Source organism: Enhydra lutris, unplaced genomic scaffold, assembly GCF_002288905.1.
Source record: "Enhydra lutris kenyoni isolate GAN:26980312 unplaced genomic scaffold, ASM228890v2 scaffoldscaffold56, whole genome shotgun sequence".
NCBI classification, from domain to species: domain Eukaryota; kingdom Metazoa; phylum Chordata; class Mammalia; order Carnivora; family Mustelidae; genus Enhydra; species Enhydra lutris.
The window spans coordinates 374,161-397,074 of NW_019154140.1; the positions used below are offsets into that span (position 1 = coordinate 374,161).

At 35.6% G+C, this 22,914-nt stretch overlaps 1 protein-coding gene across 1 annotated transcript in view; it reads left to right on the forward strand.

Annotated features, from left to right (window-relative positions):
* Nucleotides 1-22,914, forward strand: part of LOC111157729 (contactin 1) — a 173,891-nt gene that overhangs the window by 59,986 nt on the left and 90,991 nt on the right. Inside the window, exon 14 of the mRNA XM_022519374.1 lies at nucleotides 6,822-6,942. Within this exon, the coding sequence (XP_022375082.1) occupies nucleotides 6,822-6,942 (121 nt within the window). The remainder of the gene's footprint in view (nucleotides 1-6,821; nucleotides 6,943-22,914) is intronic.

A 22,914-nucleotide genomic window follows, 5' to 3' on the forward strand; every position in this document is an offset into this window, starting at 1 on the left:
AATAGTTTAAAATTTATTATTATTGGCAGCTTATCTCATGTATATAGATACCAATAGTTGTTCACAATTCAGTTATTTTATCTTATAACATTGTCATTATCTTACCTGAAAAAATCATACAAAATTACTAAAAGAAATTAATAAAGACATTTTAGATAATAGGTATTTATTAATTCACTTGTGTAATGTTTATTTGCTGAATTCCTCCTGTATGTCCAATATTATAATAAGTAATTTGTATGTAATAATAAATAAAACCTAGGTCCTCCCTCAAAAAATTAGTCTAGTAGAAGACATTATATACACATATAAAACAGGGATACAATGATAAACAAAGCAGACATGTTTCCTCCTCACATAAAACTTAGAGTCCTCTAGGAAGACCAACTTTAATCCTATAAGTGGTCAAATATTTTATTGCAGCTGAGATATATTATATGACATAAGGTAAAAGGTGCAGTGACAAAATATAACATGAGAAAATGGAAAGTTTTGCTTGAGGAAATGAGTTGGTATGGATGAGTGAAGAGTGTTTTCTTAGGTGAATGTGATAAGAGTGTGAGAATACGAGGGGATCACATTCCAGAAGAGGGAATACCATGGTTAACCAGAAATGGGAGAGAACAGATACATTTAAGATCCTATAACAGGAATGTTCTCCTGAAGAGCCGAGTAAACGATATGGCACTAGCTGAGTTGGAATATTGAACAGAATCTAGAAAATGGAGCCAGATTGGCCATGTTCCAGGAAGAGGAAAAATTTTAAAGCTTTCAGTAAGTTTTATTTTTACAAAGTGGGTTGATTTGGTCATATTGGCATTTTTAAAAGGTCACCCTGGATGCTAAGTAGAGAAAAGAATAGAGTAGAACAGGGGTGGAGGTTGTGACCAAATAGAGAATAGTAGTTCAGTGAGGGATGTTGGTAGCTTAGAAAAGGAAAGAGACAGGAGTGATGGAAGGAATAGATAAATTCAAGAATTTATGATGGAATTATAAGGAGGTTGAAGAAGAAGAAGAAGAAGGTTGAGAATGTCCTCAACGTTTCTGGGAAGTATGTTGTCATAGATGATTAGAAAGTTGGATAAGTGGGGGCACCTGGGTGGCTCAGTGGGTTAAAGCCTCTGCCTTTGCCTCAGGTCATGGTCCAAGGGTCCTGGGATTGAGCCCCGCATCGGGATCCCTGCTCAGCAGGGAGCCTGCTTCCTCCCCCCCCCCCCCCTCCCTCTCCCTCTTTCCCTCCCTGCCTCCCTGCCTACTTGTAATCTGTCTGTCAAAAAAAAAAAAAAAAAAAAAAAAAAAAAAAAAAGAAAGTTGGATAAGTGGAAAAAGCTCAAATCCTATCAGAAGTCAAGTAAAATAAGTTGAAGAGGGGTCCAGGACCAGATTAAAATGAATTGAGGAGGAAGAGATAAAGAAATGGAAAATATATATATATATATCTAAGAACAGAAAGTCAGGTTTTGAAGAATAGGTATTACCTGATCCAAACAACCATCATAGAATTAAACAGCTTAACATGAGGAAAAAATAATAATAATAATAATTCTCTGTTTCTAAGAGCAAGAAGAGAAGAGCAGAGAGAAGTAGGAGATGGGAGCTGGTACCAGGAAGGGCCCTGGGAAAGGTAAAAGTCACTGAGAAATCCCTAGTATAAATATGTCCAACAGGAATTTAAGAATAGAAATATTCAGTGAATGGTAATTCTCAATGGTGATTTGCCCTGCCTAGTGGGATATAGCCAACTCCATCATCTTTCATTCAGTAACCTTTACTAGGGAGGACTTTGTCTTATTAGGTTTATGACAAAACAGGGAAAGGGCTGACTTTCTTGTCTGGTACTCCTTGTGTGACAAAGAAATAACTGACCATTGGAACAGAAGGAAGGTACTCTCCTACCCAAGGAATCTGCAGAAATCTTGGAAACCAGATTTTTTAGCCAATCTAGACCTCAAGGTACAGGAAGACCCCCAACTGATATTAAATTGTATAACCTCTAGCTACATTTTTACTAAGACTGGCTAATATCAAGGAACAATACGTGTGGCCGTGGACCAGTTCTTTATATGGAGATGGTAGCATTCTATTACAACAATCTGGATCAGTCTGCTTGGATTATAACTAGCAATTACAGGCGTACCTTGTTTTACTGCATTTCACTTTACGGCTCTTTGCAGATAATGTGTTTTTACAAATTGAAGGTTTCTAGCAACCCATTGTTGAGCAAGTCTATTAGCACCATTTTTCCAACAGCATTTGCTCGCTTGGTGTCTCTGGATCATATTTTGGTAATTCCCATAATATTTTAAATTTTCATTATTATTATATTTGTTAGATCTGTGATCTTTGATGTTACTATTGTTATTGCTCTCGGGTGCAGGAACTGTACCCATATGAAACAGCAAACCTAATAAATGCTGTGTGGGTTCTCACTGCTCCACTGACTGGCTCTGCTGACTTTCTTCCTCTCTTTGGCCCTCCCTATTCCCTGAAATACAACAATATTGAAATCAGGCCAATAACCTTATGATGGCCCCAGAGTGTTCCAGTATAAGAAAGAGTTTCATGTCTCTCACTTTAAATCAAATGCTAGAAATAGTTACGCTTAGAGAGGAAGGCATGTTGAAAGCCAAGATAGGCCTGAAGCTCGGACTCTTACACCAAACAGTTAGCCAAGTTATGAGTACAAAGGAAAAGTTCTTGAAGGAAATTAAAATGCTACTCCAGTGAACATAAGAATAATAAGAAAACAAAACAGCCTTATTGCTGGTATGGAGAAAGTTTTCGTGGTCTGGATAGAAGATCAAACCAGCCAAAACATCCCCTTCAGCCAGAGCCTAATCCAGAGCAAGGCCCTGACTCTATTCCATTCCATGAAGACTTAGAGAGGTGAGGAGGCTGCAGAAGAAAAGTATGAGGCTTACAGAGGATGATCCATGAGGTCTAAGGAAAGAAGTCGTCTCCATAGCATAACAGTGCAAGGCGAAGTAGCAAGTGTTGATGGAGAAGCTGTAGCAAGTCACCCAGAAGATCTCGCTGAGATCATTAATGAAGGTGGCCACACGAAACAACGGATTTTTCAACGGAGACAAACCAATCTTTTATTAGAAGATATTATCCAGGACTTTCAAAGCTATTTAAGTCTACACACACACACACACACACACCACGACACACGTCTCCACAACTTCAAAGGACTGCCTGACTTTCTTGTTCAGGGTTAATGCAGCTGGTGAATTTAAGTTGAAACCAATGTTCATTTACCATTCTGAAAATTCCAGGGCTATTAAGAGTTATGCAAAATCTACTCTGCCAGTGCTCTATAAATGGAACAGCAAAATCTGGATGATAGTATGTCTGTTGAAGACATTTTAAAGTATTCAATGTTGTTAAATATTTTAAGCCCACTGTTGAGACCTATTGCTCAGAAAAAAAGTGATTTCTTTCAAAATACTGCTGTCCGTTGACAATGCACCTTGTCGCTAAACGGCTCTGATGGAGATGTACAACAAGAGTAAGGTTGTTTTCATGCCTGCTAACAAAACATCCATTCTCTAGCCCATGGATCAAAGAGGAATTTCAACTTTCAAGCCTTATTATTGTTTTAAATTTATTATTGGAATACAACTGACATACAATGTTATATTAGTTTCAGGTGTACAACATAGTAACTCAACACATTCTATACATTACTCAATGTTCACCACAGTGAGTGTAGTCACCATCTGTCACCATACAACATTATTACAATATTATTGTCTATATTCTCTATGCTGTACTTTTCATCTCCATGACTTATTTATTTTGTAACTGGGAATTTGTATCTCTAAATCCCTTTTCTATTTTGCCCATTCCCCCTCCAACCTCCCCTCTGGTAACCACCAGATTTGGTCTCTGTATTTAAGAGTCTGTTTCTTTGTTTAATTTTTTCATTCATTTTGTTCTTTAGATTTTATATATCAGTAATTTATATGGTATTTGTCTTTCTCCATGTGACTTATTTCACCTCAAATAATACATTCAAGCTACAGTAAATAGCAATATCTCCTTCATTTTTATGACTAATTTTTCATTGTGTGTGTATATATATGTGTATCACGTGTTCCTTATCTATTCGTCTGTTGATGGACACTTGCATTGCTGTCATATTGTGGCTATGGTAAAGAAAGCTGTGATAAACATGGGGATAAATATATCTTTTCAAATTAGTGTTTTCACCTCAAGTCCTATTATTTAAGAATTATATTTCATAAGGCTATAGCTGCCATAGATAGTGATACCTCCAATGGATCTGGGCAAAGAACATTGAAAAATTTCTGGGAAATATTCCCAGTTTTAGATGCCATTAAGAACATTTGTGATTCATGAGAGGAGTCCAAGATATCAACATGAACAGGAATTTAAAAGAATGTGATTCCAACCTTCATGGACGACTGTGAGGGGTTTAGATTTCAGCAGAGGATGTAACTGCAAATGTAGTGAAAATAATAGGAGAAATAGAATTGAAAGTGGAGTCTGAAGATGTGTTTGGATTGCTGCTATATCATGATGAAACGTGAACACATCAAGAGTTGCTTCCTATGGATGAGCAAAGAAAGTAGTTTCTCAAGATGGAATCTGTTCTTGGCGAAGATGCTGTGAAGACTGTTGAAGTGACAACAAAAGATTTAGAATATTACATCCACTCAGTAGATAAAGCAGCAGCAGGGTTTGTGAGGATTGACTCCAATTTTGAAAGTTCAGTTGTGGGTAAAATGCTGTCAAACAGCCTCACATGCTACAGAGAAGTCCTTCATGAAAAGAAGAGTCAATGAATGGGGCAAGCTTCATTGTTGTCTTATTTTAAGAAATTGCCACAGATACCTCAGCCTTCAACAACCACCATACTCATCAGCCAATAGCCATCAACATCAAGGCAAGGCCCTCCACCAGCAAACGATTTTGACTTGCTGAAAGCTCATATGATGGTTAACATATTTTAGCAATAAAGTATTTTTAAATTGAGGTATGTACATTGCTTTTTTTTAAAAAAAGCTTTATTTTTTTATTTGAAAGAGAGAGAGTGAGTACATGAGTGGGAGAGGCAGAGGGAGAAAGAATCCAAAGCAGACTCCAAGCTGAGGGGGAGGCCCATGTGGGTCTCAATCTCATGACCCTGAGATCATGACCTCAGCCAAAACCAAGAGTCAGATGCTCAACTGACTGCACTACTCAGGAGGCCCTGTACATTGCTTTTTTAGGCATAATGCCATTGAACACTTTAATATAGTGTAATGTCATTGCAGACTATAATAATGGTGCAAACGTAACTTTTATATGCACTAGGAAATTAAAACAAATTGATATGACTTGCTCTATTGTGGTGATCAGTAACTGAATCCACAGTATCTTCAAGGTATGCCTATATTCTTAACCACATTAATTTAAAAAAATATGGCAAACCTGAACACTTTGCAAAACCAGCAGGAAATTTAATATATGAAGGGGTCACTGGCAAAACCTATGGTAAAGCAGAGCATTCGTTCCACATGCAGTTGTTAAAAAAATCAAAATTTAAAAATGTATAAGTCTATTATATTACATAAACAATATCTTCATCTATTATGTAAAATATTAACCTAACCATTAATTTTTCATCTTTTAATATAGCTGGATATATGTGATTAAAATAGTAAATCAGTATATTTAGTTGTCAAGAAAACCAAATGTCTACTTAAAAATTGAGTTTTCCAGGGATGCCTGAGTGGTTGTGTTAAGCATCTACTCTTGGTTTTGGCTCAGGTTGTGATCTTGAGGGTCACTGGATTGAGCTTTGCATCAGGCTCCATGATCAGTGGGGAGTCTGCTGGAGATTCTCTCTCCCTCTCCTTTTCCCCTGCCACTTATTCTCAGGTTCTTAAATAAATAAATAATATAAATAAATAAATTTTCCAAATTTTTCTCTAGATGAATAGTTTGGAGGTAATGAGCATGGACTTTGGATTCTCTCACAAACGAGCTCAATGAGCTTAGTTCAATTATTTGGCTATTCTAAGTCTCACTTTTATCTTTAATAAAATAGACAGAATAGGACCTATCTTATAGGACTATTGTCAGAAGAGAATGAGATTATACACACACACACATACACACACTCACACACACTTGCATAGCCCAGAGCCTGGTTCAGAGTAGGCATTCAATAAATATTAGTTATTTTTAGAAATTGCATTGAGATGGTACCTTATCTCTCACAAACAAGAGTCCCTCAAGCCTTCTTCAAAAATACATGTATTGAACAAACACTGGGAATAGACCAGGGAACAAAACAAAAATCCCTGCTTACATAGAGCTTACATTTGACCAAAACAGAAAATGTTAGAATTGTCCATTTTGACAGTTTCTCACACTTTTAGTGTCTTTGTAGTATGTCTTGAAATTAATCAATTAGATTGGCTTTGCAAAACCAAATTCTTCCTAGCCATATACTTTATTTATCCTCATTGACATTTAGCATGAAGAGTTTTAGACCTTGCCATTTATCTTTAAGAGCTATCAGTGAGATAGTTTTATCCTTTAGTATGTCTCTGTATGACCCTCTGACAATAGAAATAATAGAATGTTAAAGATATTTGGGCTGAAAAGGTTCTTAATTAAGTCACTCACTTTATTTTTTGCTTGAGAAACTGAAGTAACCTAAGTCAGGACAGAATTAACGTGTCTAAAGGAGATGCCTTTTAATGGTGCTCATTTTGTTAGGGGAAAAAATGTACCTCTTGTATCCTAAATGTCATATAATTGATGAAGATTGTAGTGATGTGAATGACTGCTATTTTTGCTAACAGCTGGATTCCAATGGGGAACTGCTTATCCGAAACGCCCAGCTGAAGCATGCTGGTAGATACACGTGTACCGCTCAGACAATTGTGGACAATTCTTCAGCCTCAGCTGACCTTGTTGTTCGAGGTAAGAGTTTCAACATTTTAAAATTATGAAACCAGAGGTATTTGACTTGCCTAACTATTGTATAATCTTCTGGTAACTCTGGTATGAATTCTTATATATTTAGTGTCTTGGTCCTTGAGAACAGCTCCTCCTCCCTGCCCAAGAATGATTTTATGCCAGACAAGTAGTAAACAACACTGATTTTGTTTGTTTTACTAACTACATATCTTCTAGAAACTTATACCACATACCTCCTACTAAATGTTTGTGCTTTTAAACTTAGTATTTACCAGAAGTTCTCAGTGTCTGCTAATACTTTTCATGTGCTGAGGATAGTGTTGTTTCTTTTTGTACTTTTTTTTTTTTTGGCATGGAAAAAACATACTGATGCTATTTACTGTAACTTGAAGTGTTACATATTTATCGCTATCATTTTAGAATTAAAAAATGTATACATGTATTGTGTTTCTATTTGTTGCTGGTTTTTAGGCTCGGGCTTTTTTTCTTACATATAATTGAGATCAAGCTGTAATACCCCCTTATTGGAAGTACAGCCCCCTTGATACTGACCTGTGTTCTGTAGCTGTGTGGCCAGCTGCAAACATCATTCATTGGCTCTTCACTCACTGCCTTCAGAGTAAAGAGCACTCCTTTTAGTTAAGTAGAGAAAAGCTCCATGTATCGACTTCATCCTGTCTAGCTTTAATCTTTTACCATTCCATGTAACCAGCTCCACTGTCCAGCCAGTCCACAAAGACATCCTGAGGTTTCTACCTCTGTTCCTTGAATCACAGCATTACTTCCATGTCCTATCGTCATTATTTGTCGCCCAGATCTTTAGCCATCCTTCAAGGCTAGGCTCAAGTAATGCCAAATTCATGAGTGCTTTCCTGAGGTCCCAAATAGGTGTCCCTTTCTTCGAAATGTTATTAACAGTTCATACTTTCTTTAATGTGTTTTATAGCAATCTGTGCTTATGAGTTACCTTCTCTACTAGATTTGCGAAATTCACATATGCATTTTTTAAGAATCCCTAAGTGAGCTAAAGAATTCTATTATGTAGTTTCAGAGCTCTATCACTTTGTGTCCTGTTAAAATTTTTATTTTGTTCTTTTTTTAATGTAAAAATTTTTGTTTCACATTTCATCTACTAGAAATATTTATTGGCTTTTATTTATTGCACAGTTTTTCAGCCAGTTTTTGCACAGTTAAATAATTAGTAAATGAGATGATATCTGTGGTTCATCTTCATACCCTTCTCGATCAATATAATTTCATCCAACCTCATATATCTCCTGCAGTTACCTCTAGAGCAGTGGTAATATGGAGTCCTCAAGCGTCCATCTGGGGAAATGCTAAAAAGCCCTTTTTCTAGCTGAACATATTCTCCAACAGGATAATACAGGTCCAGCTGAAGTTTCTTTATCCAAGTGAACTAGACATTCATTCCATACATCCCTTATGCTAAACTGAAGAAAGTTAATTTAAGTTCTATATTTTCATTAAAAGTATTTTATGATCTGGGACATCTGTTATATTCAAGAGTCATCTTGATTGAGAGGGATTAGTTCACTGTTTTTGGCTAATTAGACTACTAGCTGTTAAGCCATTTTCTGAAATAGCCTATGCATATATTAAATTAAAATTGTTTGCATATTTTAAAAATTCACATTAATGTTACAATAGGGGTTATGTTTAGGGTGCCTGGGTGGCTCATTTGGTTAAGTGCCCAACCCTTGATTTCAGCTGGGGTCGTGATCTTGGGGTTGTGAAATAGAATCCCTCTTGTTGGACTCTGCACTGGGTGTGGAGTCTGCTTAAGATTCTTTCTCTCCCTCCCCGCCCCCCCCACCTCTCCCTCTCTCTCTCTCCCTCTCTAAAAACAAAGCAAAACAAAAACAGGCAATAGGGGTTATGTTACAATGCTTGTACAGCAGTGTTTTCATGTAATTACAATGTGGTAAATTCCCAGTATTCAGAGGGAAGAGGAAGTTAGACAAACACTGTCAAAGAACATCAATGGTATTACCCACACATACGTAGGTAATTACTAGTCATCATAATGCATATTTTTTTTACAGAAGTAAAACCAATAAAAGAAACTATTGGAGGAATTGTATGGAAATATTAAGTGTTTTCTTTAAGCTTTTTACTTCCAGGAAAAATATTTTAAAGCAATGTCACCTGGCAAATGTACTCAGTAGAAATATAGTATAACATTTTAAGTCCTTACACTGTAGCAGGATATTAAAAAAAAAAAAAACTATACAGGTAGATGAAAAATATTACTAAGCCCTGTTAAAAGCCTACAAGTTGTAATCATTCTCCAAACTTTATTTCTTTTTAATTTTTTTAATTAAATTTAATTTTTTATAAACATATAATATATTTTTATCCCCAGGGGTACAGGTCTGTGAATCACCAGGTTTACACACTTCACAGCACTCATCATAGCACATACCCTCCCCAATGTCCATAATCCCACCCCCCCAACCCCCCTCCCCCCATTAACCCTCAGTTTGTTTTGTGAGATTAAGAGTCACTTATGGTTTGTCTCCCTCCCAATCCCATCTTGTTTCATTTACTCTTCTCCTACCCCCATAACCCCCCATGTTGCATCTCCTCTCCCTCATATCAGGGAGATCATATGATAGTTGTCTTTCTCCGATTGACTTATTTCGCTAAGCATGATACCCTCTAGTTCCATCCACGTTGTCGCAAATGGCAAGATTTCATTTCTTTTGATGGCTGCATAGTATTCCATTGTGTATATATACCACATCTTCTTTATCCATTCGTCTGTTGATGGACATCTAGGTTCTTTCCATACTTTGGCTATTGTAGACATCGCTGCTATAAACATTTGGGTGCATGTGCCCCTTCGGATCACTACGTTTGTATCTTTAGGGTAAATACCCAGCAGTGCAATTGCTGGGTCATAGGGTAGTTCTATTTTCAACATTTTGAGGAACCTCCATGCTGTTTTCCAGAGTGGTTGCACCAGCTTGCATTCCCACCAACAGTGTAGGAGGGTTCCCCTTTCTCCGCATCCTCGCCAGCATCTGTCATTTCCTGACTTGCTAATTTTAGCCATTCTGACTGGTGTGAGGTGGTATCTCATTGTGGTTTTGATTTGTATTTCCCTGATGCCGAGTGATATGGAGCACTTTTTCATGTGTCTGTTGGCCATCTGGATGTCTTCTTTGCAGAAATGTCTGTTCATGTCCTCTGCCCATTTCTTGATTGGATTCTTTGTTCTTTGGGTGTTGAGTTTGCTAAGTTCTTTATAGATTTTGGACACTAGCCCTTTATCCGATATGTCATTTGCAAATATCTTCTCCCATTCTGTCAGTTGTCTTTTGGTTTTGTTAACTGTTTCCTTTGCTGTGCAAAAGCTTTTGATTTTGATAAAATCCCAATAGTTCATTTTTGCCCTTGCTTCCCTTGCCTTTGGCGATGTTCCTAGGAAGATGTTGCTGCGGCTGAGGTCGAAGAGGTTGCTGCCAGTTTTCTCCTCAAGGATTTTGATGGATTCCTTTCTCACATTGAGATCCTTCATCCATTTTGAGTCTATTTTCGTGTGTGGTGTAAGGAAATGGTCCAATTTCATTTTTCTGCATGTGGCTGTCCAATTTTCCCAACACCATTTGTTGAAGAGGCTGTCTTTTTTCCATTGGATATTCTTTCCTGCTTTGTCGAAGATTAGTTGACCATAGAGTTGAGGGTCTATTTCTGAGCTCTCTATTCTGTTCCATTTGTCTATGTGTCTGTTTTTGTGCCAGTATCACGCTGTCTTGATGATGACAGCTTTGTAATAGAGCTTGAAGTCCAGAATTGTGATGCCACCAACTTTGGCTTTCTTTTTCAATATTGCTTTGGCTATTCGAGGTCTTTTCTGGTTCCATATAAATTTTAGGATTATTTGTTCCATTTCTTTGAAAAAAATGGATGGTACTTTGATAGGAATTGCATTAAATGTGTAGATTGCTTTAGGTAGCATAGACATTTTCACAATATTTATTCTTCCAATCCAGGAGCATGGAACATTTTTCCATTTCTTTGTGTCTTCCTCAATTTCTTTCATGAGTACTTTATAGTTTTCTGTGTATAGATTCTTAGTCTCTTTGGTTAGGTTTATTCCTAGGTATCTTATAGTTTTGGGTGCAATTGTAAATGGGATTGACTCCTTAATTTCTCTTTCTTCTGTCTTGTTGTTGGTGTAGAGAAATGCAACTGATTTCTGTGCATTGACTTTATATCCTGACACTTTACTGAATTCCTGTACAAGTTCTAGCAGTTTTGGAGTGGAGTCTTTTGGGTTTTCCACATATAGTATCATATCATCTGCGAAGAGTGAGAGTTTGACTTCTTCTTTGCCGATTTGGATGCCTTTAATTTCCTTTTGTTGTCTGATTGCTGAGGCTAGGACTTCTAGTACTATGTTGAATAGCAGTGGTGATAACGGACATCCCTGCCGTGTTCCTGACCTTAGCAGAAAAGCTTTCAGTTTTTCTCCATTGAGAATGATATTTGTGGTGGGTTTTTCATAGATGGCTTTGATAATATTGAGGTATGTGCCCTCTATCCCTACACTTTGAAGAGTTTTGATCAGGAAGGGATGCTGTACTTTGTCAAATGCTTTTTCAGCATCTATGGAGAGTATCATATGGTTCTTGTTCTTTCTTTTATTAATGTGTTGTATCACATTGATTGATTTGCGGATGTTGAACCAACCTTGCAGCCCTGGAATAAATCCCACTTGGTCGTGGTGAATAATCCTTTTAATGTACTGTTGAATCCTATTGGCTAGTATTTTGGCGAGAATTTTTGCATCTGTTGTTCATCAAGGATATTGGTCTGTAGTTCTCTTTTTTGATGGGATCCTTGTCTGGTTTTGGGATCAAGGTGATGCTGGCCTCATAAAATGAGTTTGGAAGTTTTCCTTCCATTTCTATTTTTTGGAACAGTTTCAGGAGAATAGGAATTAGTTCTTCTTTAAATGTTTGGTAGAATTCCCCCGGGAAGCCATCTGGCCCTGGGCTTTTGTTTGTTTGGAGATTTTTGATGACTGTTTCAATCTCCTTACTGGTTATGGGCAAACTTTATTTCTAATAATCTAAAAGGTATTTCTTTTATGTCAAGAGAAATATGCAATTAAAATAGTCAAATACATATGTGCATAGCTTATGTCAAAAAATGTATATAAATTAGACCTTCGAGTATGCTCTATATACTTAAGTCATAGGATATAATTTTAAGAATAATTTTCTGTATTTATTATAGTAATTATGAGTAGTACATAAGAAAATATAGCATATCTCAAGTAACATTATTATTGGTCCATTTATCTACTTAATTATGTTTTTTCATCTAGTCCAGGAAATCATAATCTGTTCCTTGGACAGTCTGGGAGTTCATGGACTTCCTAAAATTGTATGCAAATTTGTGTGCATGGGGCATTGCCCTGAGAAGAGGTTTTATAATTTTCATGAGATTCACAAAGCCAGCAATTGGCCCAAAGGCCAAGAAACTTAACCTTTTTTTTTTCTTTCCCTCATCTAGATCAAGACTCTCTAGAGAGAGAAGCTAAAGGATTATTATTCATTTCATGCTAGTAATAATAAAACAAAACCTAATAAGTTCTTTATAGTGAGGTCTAATATCTCATATTGATTATGAATTGCTTGTGAAAAATTCAATTTTCTCTCAACCTTTCAAGAATATATCTGACTTAAAACATATTTAATATGTTACATATTAAACATTAGATATCTATAAGAACTTCCCAGATTTGAAATGAAATAATTCTAGTTTATATTCAGATGTCAGTGACCTAAACTACAGATTCTGAAATTAGAGCTATGAGTGGGACAGTGAACAGATTAGAGAGGAAAGTAATTTCCTGATGATCACTGAGAAACTTTTTGGGCAATAAAACTAATTTAGTGCATAAACTATTACGCCCTATGAAATGAAAGTAGAAATATTCAGATACAACTTAGACAATGTGGTTTCTTTTAGCCTATGTTATCTTGAAGGGAATGAATACATAATGAAAATTATTGCTGCTATCCATTTGTGTGTGTGTGTGTATTAATAATCATGGATTGGTGAGTGTGAGTATGTGTGTAAAGTTTGATAAAAGTGATTTGTATGAGAGAAAAAATGTTTTTTAGGCTTATATCTTTCATCATCATTTTAAATTGAGTTTAGAATAGAGGCAGGGAATTAGTTAAATCTGCGTGCTTCTAAACATAAAACTGAAATTAAATATAGGAAAAATATACTCAAAGGAAAATGTAATATTGGATCTGATTTCATGGAACATTTTACCCAGAGAAAACTCAACTCCTACCTTTTATCTGTTTAATTTGTGATAGAATTGAGAAATAAGGAACAGAATAGCAAATGTTGTCAATTAAAAACAGTTTACAAAAAATCGTCCAATAATCATTTATAAGTCATTGCATTTGTAGAAGCCATAAATGTTTATGTTTAAAAATCTATAGCACTTCAATTTTTTTACCCACTAATTCAGTCCACAGGTGCTTAAGGATTAGACCAGAAGTGGTACATATTGTCCATTCCTCCAATAATGTAAACAATAATGTAAACAATTTCAAATCCTGGAGTCATATTGGCCATGTAATTATCACTTTTGATTTCCAAAACTTCCTTTAATGTTATTTCTATCCCTTCATTTTTTATATATTTCTGCTAATCTTTGTACAGTATAGAGATTATTTTTGCAAAATTAATTTTTATTCAAGCAGTATTGTCCTGGAAGCCCTATACATAAAATTCAGGTTGCACTGATTGGAAGAAATCAAAACTATTTACTTTACTGGCCATATGCCCATTCACTGTTCTAAAACTCTTTCGCTAAAATCACCACAATTTTAGGATAAATCAATATACGTTCTTCCTCATAGGCAAAAAAACCTACTCTCTCTAAATAGCAAGACTTCAAATCAGCCCCTTCAGGATTCCAACAAATTTAAATAAGTCAAATACGAAATTATGCCAAAATGACAAGCCGAAATGAAAGAGAACCAGGAGTTAGACTGATAGACAACAGCAGTGTTTGAGTTCAGGGTACTATGTATATTCTAATCATTGGAGTAGGAATGAGAATATTCTTGCCCAAATCTTTAAATAAATAAAAGAGGAAGTAGTAAAAATGAATTGGAAATAAGATATTATAAAAATGAGTGTTTGGAAGAAAAAAAAACAAGAGTAATACCTATAAATGATAAACACAATCATTGAAAATAAAAAAATCAATAAATAGGTTAAACAACAATTAGAGACAGATTAGAAAATGATAAGGGGTCTAGGAGATAGTATATGAGGAAATAAACACACTTCATCACAGAGAAACAAAGACAAATTATGAAAATGAGAGTATTATATTAAGGATCTAATGAGAAAAAACAGTATTTGTCAAATCAGATTACCAGAATAAATATTAGATAAAGTAGGAGAGGGAAAAGTTTTCAAAAAGATAATGACTATAAATTTTGGAAAATTAGTGAAAATATGGCATCTCATTTTTAAAAATCACAATGAAACACAACAATTAATGAAAATAAAACTGTAGAACATTAAAAACCAATAGAAGTTTATCTAAATTTGTTGGAATCCTGAAGGGACTGATTTGAAGCCTTGCTATTTAGAGAGCAAAGGGAAAAATTTTTTTTTGCAAAGGTACAGCAATACACTGACCACAGACTACTCATCATTAGCAATAAAGAGTCACAAAGTTAAAAAAAAAAAAGTCTAAAAGTAACTGGGAGAGCCAGACTTCACAATGGCCCCTCTCATCTTACTTTCTGGTATACCAATCCTTGAATAATCCCTTTTTACACTGGGAGTTGCTGTATATGCCAACAGAAGTAACACTGCTGAATACTGTTATAAGTCGCATCACTTCTGCTCCCTTGGTTCTTGGAACTCTCAGTCTGGAGGAAGCTAGCTGTCATGTCATGAGGACATTTCAGTAGTTTTGTAGAGAAGCCTACATGAGGAGAAAAGACAACTTACTGATAACCAGCGTCAGTTTCCCAGTCATTCAAGTAAGCCACCTAGAGAGCAGATTTCATGTGACTGTAGCCTTGGCCAAAATCAAGAACTCTCCAGCTAAGGCACTCAAGAATTCTTACTCCACACAAACTGTGAGATAATTTTTATTGTTTTAAGCCACTGGGTTTTGGCCTAATTTGTTATATAGCCGTAGATACTACTACAGTCATGGAATAATGTCTTCAGTATGCTAAAGGGAAGGTACCTGTCCATCCGAAAGTGTTTATCCAGGCAAATTATCATCCATAATGGGGAAAAATAAAGTTATATTTGGACAAACGGTAACAGGGTTTGTCCCTCAAGAAACTGTTATGTACAAAGGAATGTTTAGTGGGTAAAATTCAGGAAGAGAGAAAATAATCCCAGAATTAAGTTCTGAGATGTCAGAAAGCATGGTGAACAAAGAAACTAGTAAACATGTGGGTAAACCTAAGCTAAACTGAGCCAAACCAGACTTCAGGATATGCTGTGGTCTAAATTTGAAGGCTGATGAGAATTATAATTTGCCTTCTGATCAAGTTGGTAGTTACTTTTACTTCAGACTTCTAGTAAAATAACAAGTTAGACATATGTCTCTGTATACGTTTGTATATGCATGTGTGCATATTTTATATGGTTAAATGTAATGTGTGAAAATGATAATCATAAAATATAGAAGAGTGGTTACCTCTGGGGTTGGAGACAGAAGGGGGGAGGGGAATGTGATTGAGGAAGGAGGGGACCCACAAGAAGCTACATCTTTATAAATAATATTTCATTTCTTAAGCCAAGTGATAAGAACATAGGTGGCCATTCTTACTTTTTATAACTTTTCGTAAATGTTAATATGTCTTAATTAATTTAATAAATGAGAGTCACAGAGTCATCTGCTATCCTCTACTTCCTCACTACCAACCTCAGCAAAGATTCGTGAAAAGTCCTTGTGTAGCCTCTGAGCAGGGTTCCCATACATGGCTGTGCATCAGATTTACCACTATGATTAAAGACACTCAATCTAAGCCCTCTTGGAAGTTTTTCAATTAGCAGCACTGGGATGAGGTTAGCAAATTTGGATTTAGGATTGGCTTGATGGGGGCACCATCAAATCTTTTTTTTTAAAGGTTTTTTTTATTTATTTGACAGACAGAGATCACAAGTAGGCAGACAGGCAGGCAGAGAGAGAGAGAGGAGGAGGAAGCAGGCTCCCTGCTGGGCAGAGAGCCCAGTGTGGGGCTCGATCCCAGGACCCTGGGATCATGACCTAAGCTGAAGGCAGGGGCTTTAACCCACTGAACCACCTAGGCACCCCAAATAAACAAGATCTTTAATAAAATTTAAAAAAATAAAGATTGGCTTGATGAACCATGGTGCATCAGCACTGGACACAGAAAATAACTCATTCAAATATGCTGAAATGATTTTTAACAAGGATACAAAAATAATTCAGTGGAGAAAAGATGGTCTTTCCAATAAATAGTGCTGGAACAATTGAGCATTCATAGGCCAAAAAAAAAGAGAGAGAGAGAGAGCCTCGACCTAAACCTCGAACATTATACAAAATCAACTCCAAGTGAATCATGGACTTAAACGTAAAATGTAAAACTATGGAAATTTTAGGAAAAATAATAAAGGTGAAAATTTTCAGCAGCTGGCAGAAAGATAAGAATTTATAAACTTGATACCATAAGCATAATGTATAAGATGAAAAAATGATAAACTGGACCTCATCAAAATTAAAACTTTGCTTTGTGAGTCTCTGCAAAGATGATGAAGAGACAAGCTACAGACTGGAAGGAAGTATTTGCAAACCTCACATTCAACAAGAGATTTATGTATAGAATACATAAAGAATTCCCAAAACTCTAAAACAATCCAATATGACAAATGACAGAAGACATGAGCAGAAATTTCAATGAAAAAGATATACAAACGGGAAATAAACATATAAATGATGTTCAAACATCACTAGGCATTAGGGAAAAGTACCATTTAAAACCACAATGATATAGCATTATACACTTATCAGAATGACTAAAATTAAAAAAAAATAGTGATGTGGAGAAAGTGAGTCACTCACACACTACTGATGAAGATGTAAAATGAGACAGCCACTCTGGAAATGAGTGTGGCAGTTTTTAATCCTGTGCTTATCATATAATCCAGTGGTATGATAAAAACCCTGGGCATTTATCTCAGAGATGTAAGAATATCTGTTCACATAAAAATATATATCCAAATGTTCATAGCAGCTATATTCATAATAACCAAAAACTGGAAAAAACCACATGCCCTTCAATAGGTGAATGGTTCAACTGTGGTACATCAGTACCATGGAATACAACTGTGCAATAAAGGATAAATGATCTGTTGATACAACTTAGACGTATCTCTAGGAAATTAGGCTGAGTGAAAAAAAAAAAAAAAAGCCAATCTGAAAGGTTAGATACTATATGATTCCATTTGCATAGCAGTCTTGAAATGACAAAATTATAGAGAAAGGAAATAGATTAATAGTTGTCTTGGGTTAGAGGGGGCAGAGGAAGGGAAGAAAAGGTGACCATGAAAGGATACCACAGGGGCTCCTTATGATGAAATTATTCTCTGACTGTGATGGATAAAACTAAAAGTTGCACAGACTAAACAAACATTCAGACACAAACGAAGGCATGTAAAACTAGTGAAATCTGAAAAAGGTTGATGGATTATAGCAAGTATATTTTCTGGTTGTGCTGTTGTACTTTAGTGATACAAAATGTTATGGTGAGGGATGAGCCAAGGAGATACATGATCTCCCTGTATTATTTTTCACAATTGCATGTGAATCTACAGTTATCTCAAAATAGAAAGTTTTTTTTAAAAATCACTGAACATATAATACACTAAAAATATTTTTAAGAAGTACTTACAGGCTCTTTTTTTCGAGAATAGTATAATTAAAGAAGAAGCGGAGTACGGCACAGCCAGAGATAATGTTTGAGCAAGTGATGGCCACAAACTAGCTTCTAAGACAGTGGGTTCAGTTAATATCCAGACCTGGAAAAAACCAAGTGGAGCTTGTAGCTTTGGGACCAGAGATGAATTACTGAAGGCAGCCGAGGGCAGTGTGTGTGTCCTGCTTTTTTCCCCAGAACCCATCTTCACTCTTTTTTCCTATGCATTTCTATCTTTCCTTTAAATAAATACTAAATATGTTTTTCTAGTATGATTATGGAGGACATCAAATTAATATAACATTCCACAATAACCAAATGTTCAAGCCTGGTTTGGTTTGGCCAATCTTTATTTTTAATAAGGCCCCAAGATGACTGCAATAAAGTGGTCTCTAACTGTTGTTTAGAATTATCATTCTAGGGAATCCATGGAAAATAGTTTGCAAGTGATATTGTTTTGTTTATTAAAATGTATTTTGGAGATAAATAACTTTAAAAATGTGTTTCATAAGATAGTAAGATCCTCTTTTCCTCCAATGTCCTACATAAACCAAATAGAAGTCAATCAGCAGACAATTAAAAAGTTGATTTAATGTTTTGCCAGAAGCCACAGAAAGGAGCTCTGATATAAAGCCCATGAGTGTTATGAGAATGGGAAACAGCCCAGTTGGGGAAAAGAGCTAAGTCCATGAGTTTTTCCCTCCCCTTCTTCATCATTTTAGCACAGCTGGACTTAAAGCTTGAGTCCCACAAAGTAAGATAATTAAGCTTCAAAACCTCTACAGTTTGTCACAGAATGACTCAATCTGACTATGTAGCAACAGTAAGAAAAAACAAAAACATAATACAATGAAACATTCCCCAACTAGAGCACTAATATAAAAATTAAGATAACCTTACAAGAGATTATAATGCCATTCTTGGTATTAGGATATTTAAAGTTGCTTACAGAAGGTTTTAGGGAAAGATTGTTTTGGTTTTTTTTTTCTACCAAGAGAGCATATATATAAACTCAACTAAAAATAATATTGTTTATTAGTAAAGGAGGTAACTTCAGAATTAACCTTTTAAAATAGATGTGTATATAATATGACCAAAAGGATTTAGAACTCAAACAACAGTAAATTGCCTCATATCTAAAAAAACTTTATAATTTAAAACTATTCTAATTCCAAAAAAAGAACCAGTTATTAAACTTCAAATGTTTTTAGGCTTCTTTTTTTTTCTTAATAAAAGATTTTATTTAGGGGCACCTGGGTGGCTCAGTGGGTTAAAGCCTCTGCCTTTGGCTCAGGTCATGATCCCAGGGTCCTGGGATCAAGCCCCGCATCAGGCTCTCTGCCCAGCAGGGAGCCTGCTTCCTCCTCTCTCTCTGCCTGCCTCTCTGCCTACTTGTGATCTGTCTAATAAATAAATAAATAATTTTTAAAAAAAGATTTTATTTATTCATTTGACAGAAAGATCACAAGTAGGCAGAGAGAGAAGAAAGGAAGCAGGCTCCCTTCTGAGCAGAGGGCCCCATGAAGGGCTCGATCCCAAGACCCTGAGATCATGACTTGAGCCGAAAGCAGAGGCTTAACCCACTGACCCACCCAGGTGCCCTGTTTTTAGGCTTCTTAAAAAAAATCCGAACAAGAGAATTGATATAAATGTCCTTTTTGTTACTGTTATAATAAATGTTTTACGTCTTAGGTCCCATAAAAACATATTTCATGTTGCTTCATCAAGCAAGCTTTGGCACACATGAAGAGCCTTGTATGAATGTTCTTTAACAAAAGACATTTCTGGAGAACTTAAGCTCTTCAGCTAGAAGAGTGTCCTTGAGAGGGAAGGGTTTTCCAGGATTTATTCAGCAGCACTTGTGGGAATATTTCTGCAGCTTGCCAAACCTAAATTCTCTTTCATGAGTACACTTTTGGACAACATTCAAAAATGGACCGACCATAAAATTAGGTCACAAAAGCAAGAAATTAGGCTTTGACATCCGTGTTTTACCACTTTCTGTGGTATTTCTGCTGCATTATAAATATTCTTGGCATTGCTACCAGCCATTGGGAAGACCTTCCTAACACCCAGCTGAACAGAATGTTTGCCACTAAAATTGCCAAAATAGAAAATGCAATCAAGACTAGACATTTCAGATGCTTTCTCCCCCTTTTTTTATCTTATATGTCCTATTAAACAAAATTTCTTTATATAAATCTGAAATTTAAAAGAAAAAAGATTTTCACTATCTGAAAATTGTTTTTGGTCTGATTTTCAAACCCTAACAAATGCTACATGAAATTTGGAAACGTTTTGGAAAGAGAGTAGCTGAAATTAGAACAGGTAAAACAAAAGCTGTACAAATCATTGTATCACAAATCAAGTTTGAATTGTTTCTATCAGAAGCTTATATTCATATTGTTTTATGTAGATTCTTATTTAGATGAGTGTGTGTGTGTGTGTGTGTGTGTGTGTGTGTGTGTGTGTGTGAAGCTTTGTACTTTATTCCTAAAGCCAAAATACAGTTGCAGAATGGAAATGGATGTCAGTTAGATGCCATCTTTATTTGATGTAATCCACTGAAGTTTTTCTTACTTGGCCTAATGACATGGCTACCAGACTCTATTTCTTAAAGAGATCATTTTGGTTGATGACTAACCCAGTTTTAAAACCTGTGTTGAATAACTTAACACGGTCAAATAAATAATCTGATGCAAGCTTTCAATATACTTTTTAGTCTGAAAATAATGCTATATTTTAAATCATCGATGGTTGGCCAGTGGTCTTTTCTACAGGAAATGTATTTATTACTCCCACCTGTTGTATATTAGCAGAGTTCATATCCAGAGCATACATCTCTCTGCTGTCCAGACAAAATTGGTTCTGATGCATCCATTTAGAGATCGTTGTTCCAGGTTAATTAGTACTCTTTCTTTTAAAAATATGGAATTGCTAAACATTTTAAGATAAAAAGGTTTCATTGGTCCTATTATTGTCAAGTCATGCATTAATTGTGTCTTGTGTCCTCCTAACTTCTTCACAATAGCTATACGAAATCTCTGCATTTATGTTCAAATTTGAATATACAATTTTAAATATAGAATTAATCCCAAGAAGTTATCCAGATAATTCCTATCTCTTTGTTTTGTAAAGTTGGAGTCAGAGTGACTTGCTCTGTATTAGCCATGTACTTAGTGATAATCATCTTGGAAACTCTGTCCAGTTTTCTCACTGTATTAGGCTTCTCCCAGAAAATATGAATAAATAAAGTTGATAGTTAATTTCTAAAACTTCTATAGCTAACACTTTAATACACTTAAACTTTCTGTAGTTAATTTCGCATATAGTACCAGAAAGATTATTAAGTCCATTCTAGAATTGCTGGAACTAAGTAGTAAAACTTACTGTTTGCAGCTTCTGCTCGTCTCTCTCTCCCTTTCCACTGTCTGGCACATGCTAATAGTAGTTACAGTTTTATTTATTTATTTATTTTTTAAATTTTATTTTATTTTTCCATGTTCCAAGAGTCATTGTTTATGTACCAGACCCAGTACTCCAGGCAATTATGTGTCCTCCTTAATACCCAGCACCAGGATCACCCATCCCTCCACCTCTATCCCCTCCAAAACCCTCAGTTTCTTTCTCAGAGTCCACAGTCTCTCATGATTTATCTCCCCCTCGAATTTACCCCAATTCTTGGTGTTTTTCAAAGTGCTGGAACAAACAATCCTAAAATCTGTATGGAACCAGGAAAGTAGTTACAGTTTTAAAACATTGTGGAAAAAGATAAAGCCATAGACAGTTACTAAAAAGAGATTAAATTACTAATTCCTGGATAATTTAGAGTTTGACTTGTACAGCTAACTCAGAGAACTTGAGTATTAGTGAAAGCAAGAGGAAAGAAAGTCTGCCATTGTGTTAAAATTTGTGGAACTTCTGATGTTAAATCACAATTTAGATTTCCATGGTATCTGGCATAGATATTCCCATTGTGTTTAAAAAGTCCAAAATTCAAATTGTTATTAAATGCACAACTGTGGATTTATATTCAAAATTATTAAGACATGATATGTCAGAATGAATTCAAGAAAACTTTGAAATTAATAAATTTAGTCATAAAATTAGGAAGAACAGACAAAAAAAACTTCCTGTAGTATACGTACCAAGTTAGACAGGCATACCAATACACACACACCTTACCACCCCCCCAAATTTCATGGACTTATGTGAAGAGATCCAGAAAAGAGATATATTTATATAGGCAGAAAGATGTGTCCAGATCATCATAGTCAAACCAAAAAGAAGAGTTGAGGTAGTTTTTCAAGTATTTGGGTCAGAAAAACACACATTTACCTCAGATACTTGGATAATTGCCTCTACTTTCCGCTAGCGTGGTCCAAGAAAGTTTGCCACAGAGACAGACTAAAGATTCCATCTCATCAGCCCTCGCAGGACTGAGACAGGAAAATGGCCCTTGCTGCCCACACTGGCTGGAACAATGACTGACTGGGCGCCATCCTGGGGCATCCCAACCCCACTTGGCACTAACCCACAGGGATACAGCTATTAATAGTGAATCCTACCCAGAAATTGAGCCTTCTCCTTTCCATTGAGATCAACACATTAAAAAAGCTGCTGGGAGCAGTTCTCCGTAACTGTTACAGGCATGCTAATGCTGAAATAATCAGCTGGAATGTGTATCTGTTTTTAACAAATACAGAATTTAAAAAGTAGCTTGATTATTTCAAAGTTAGAACTCATTAGTACTTCTATTTTTTAAAGCTTTAGTAAAAATAACAACTTTTCCAATTACTAGTGAAGTTACAAAGTACACCAATGATTTGAAATTGTATTTCTCAATGTAAGTTCAATGTAAATGGATGTAAATTCAAGGTAATTTTCAAATATATCAACAAAGTACGTAATTCATTCAGAATAAGTCGCCTATCTTAAGCTTTGAGATGGGTCCTGAAAATGATCTAGTTTAACAGTTTGTTTCATAAATTCAAAACTTACA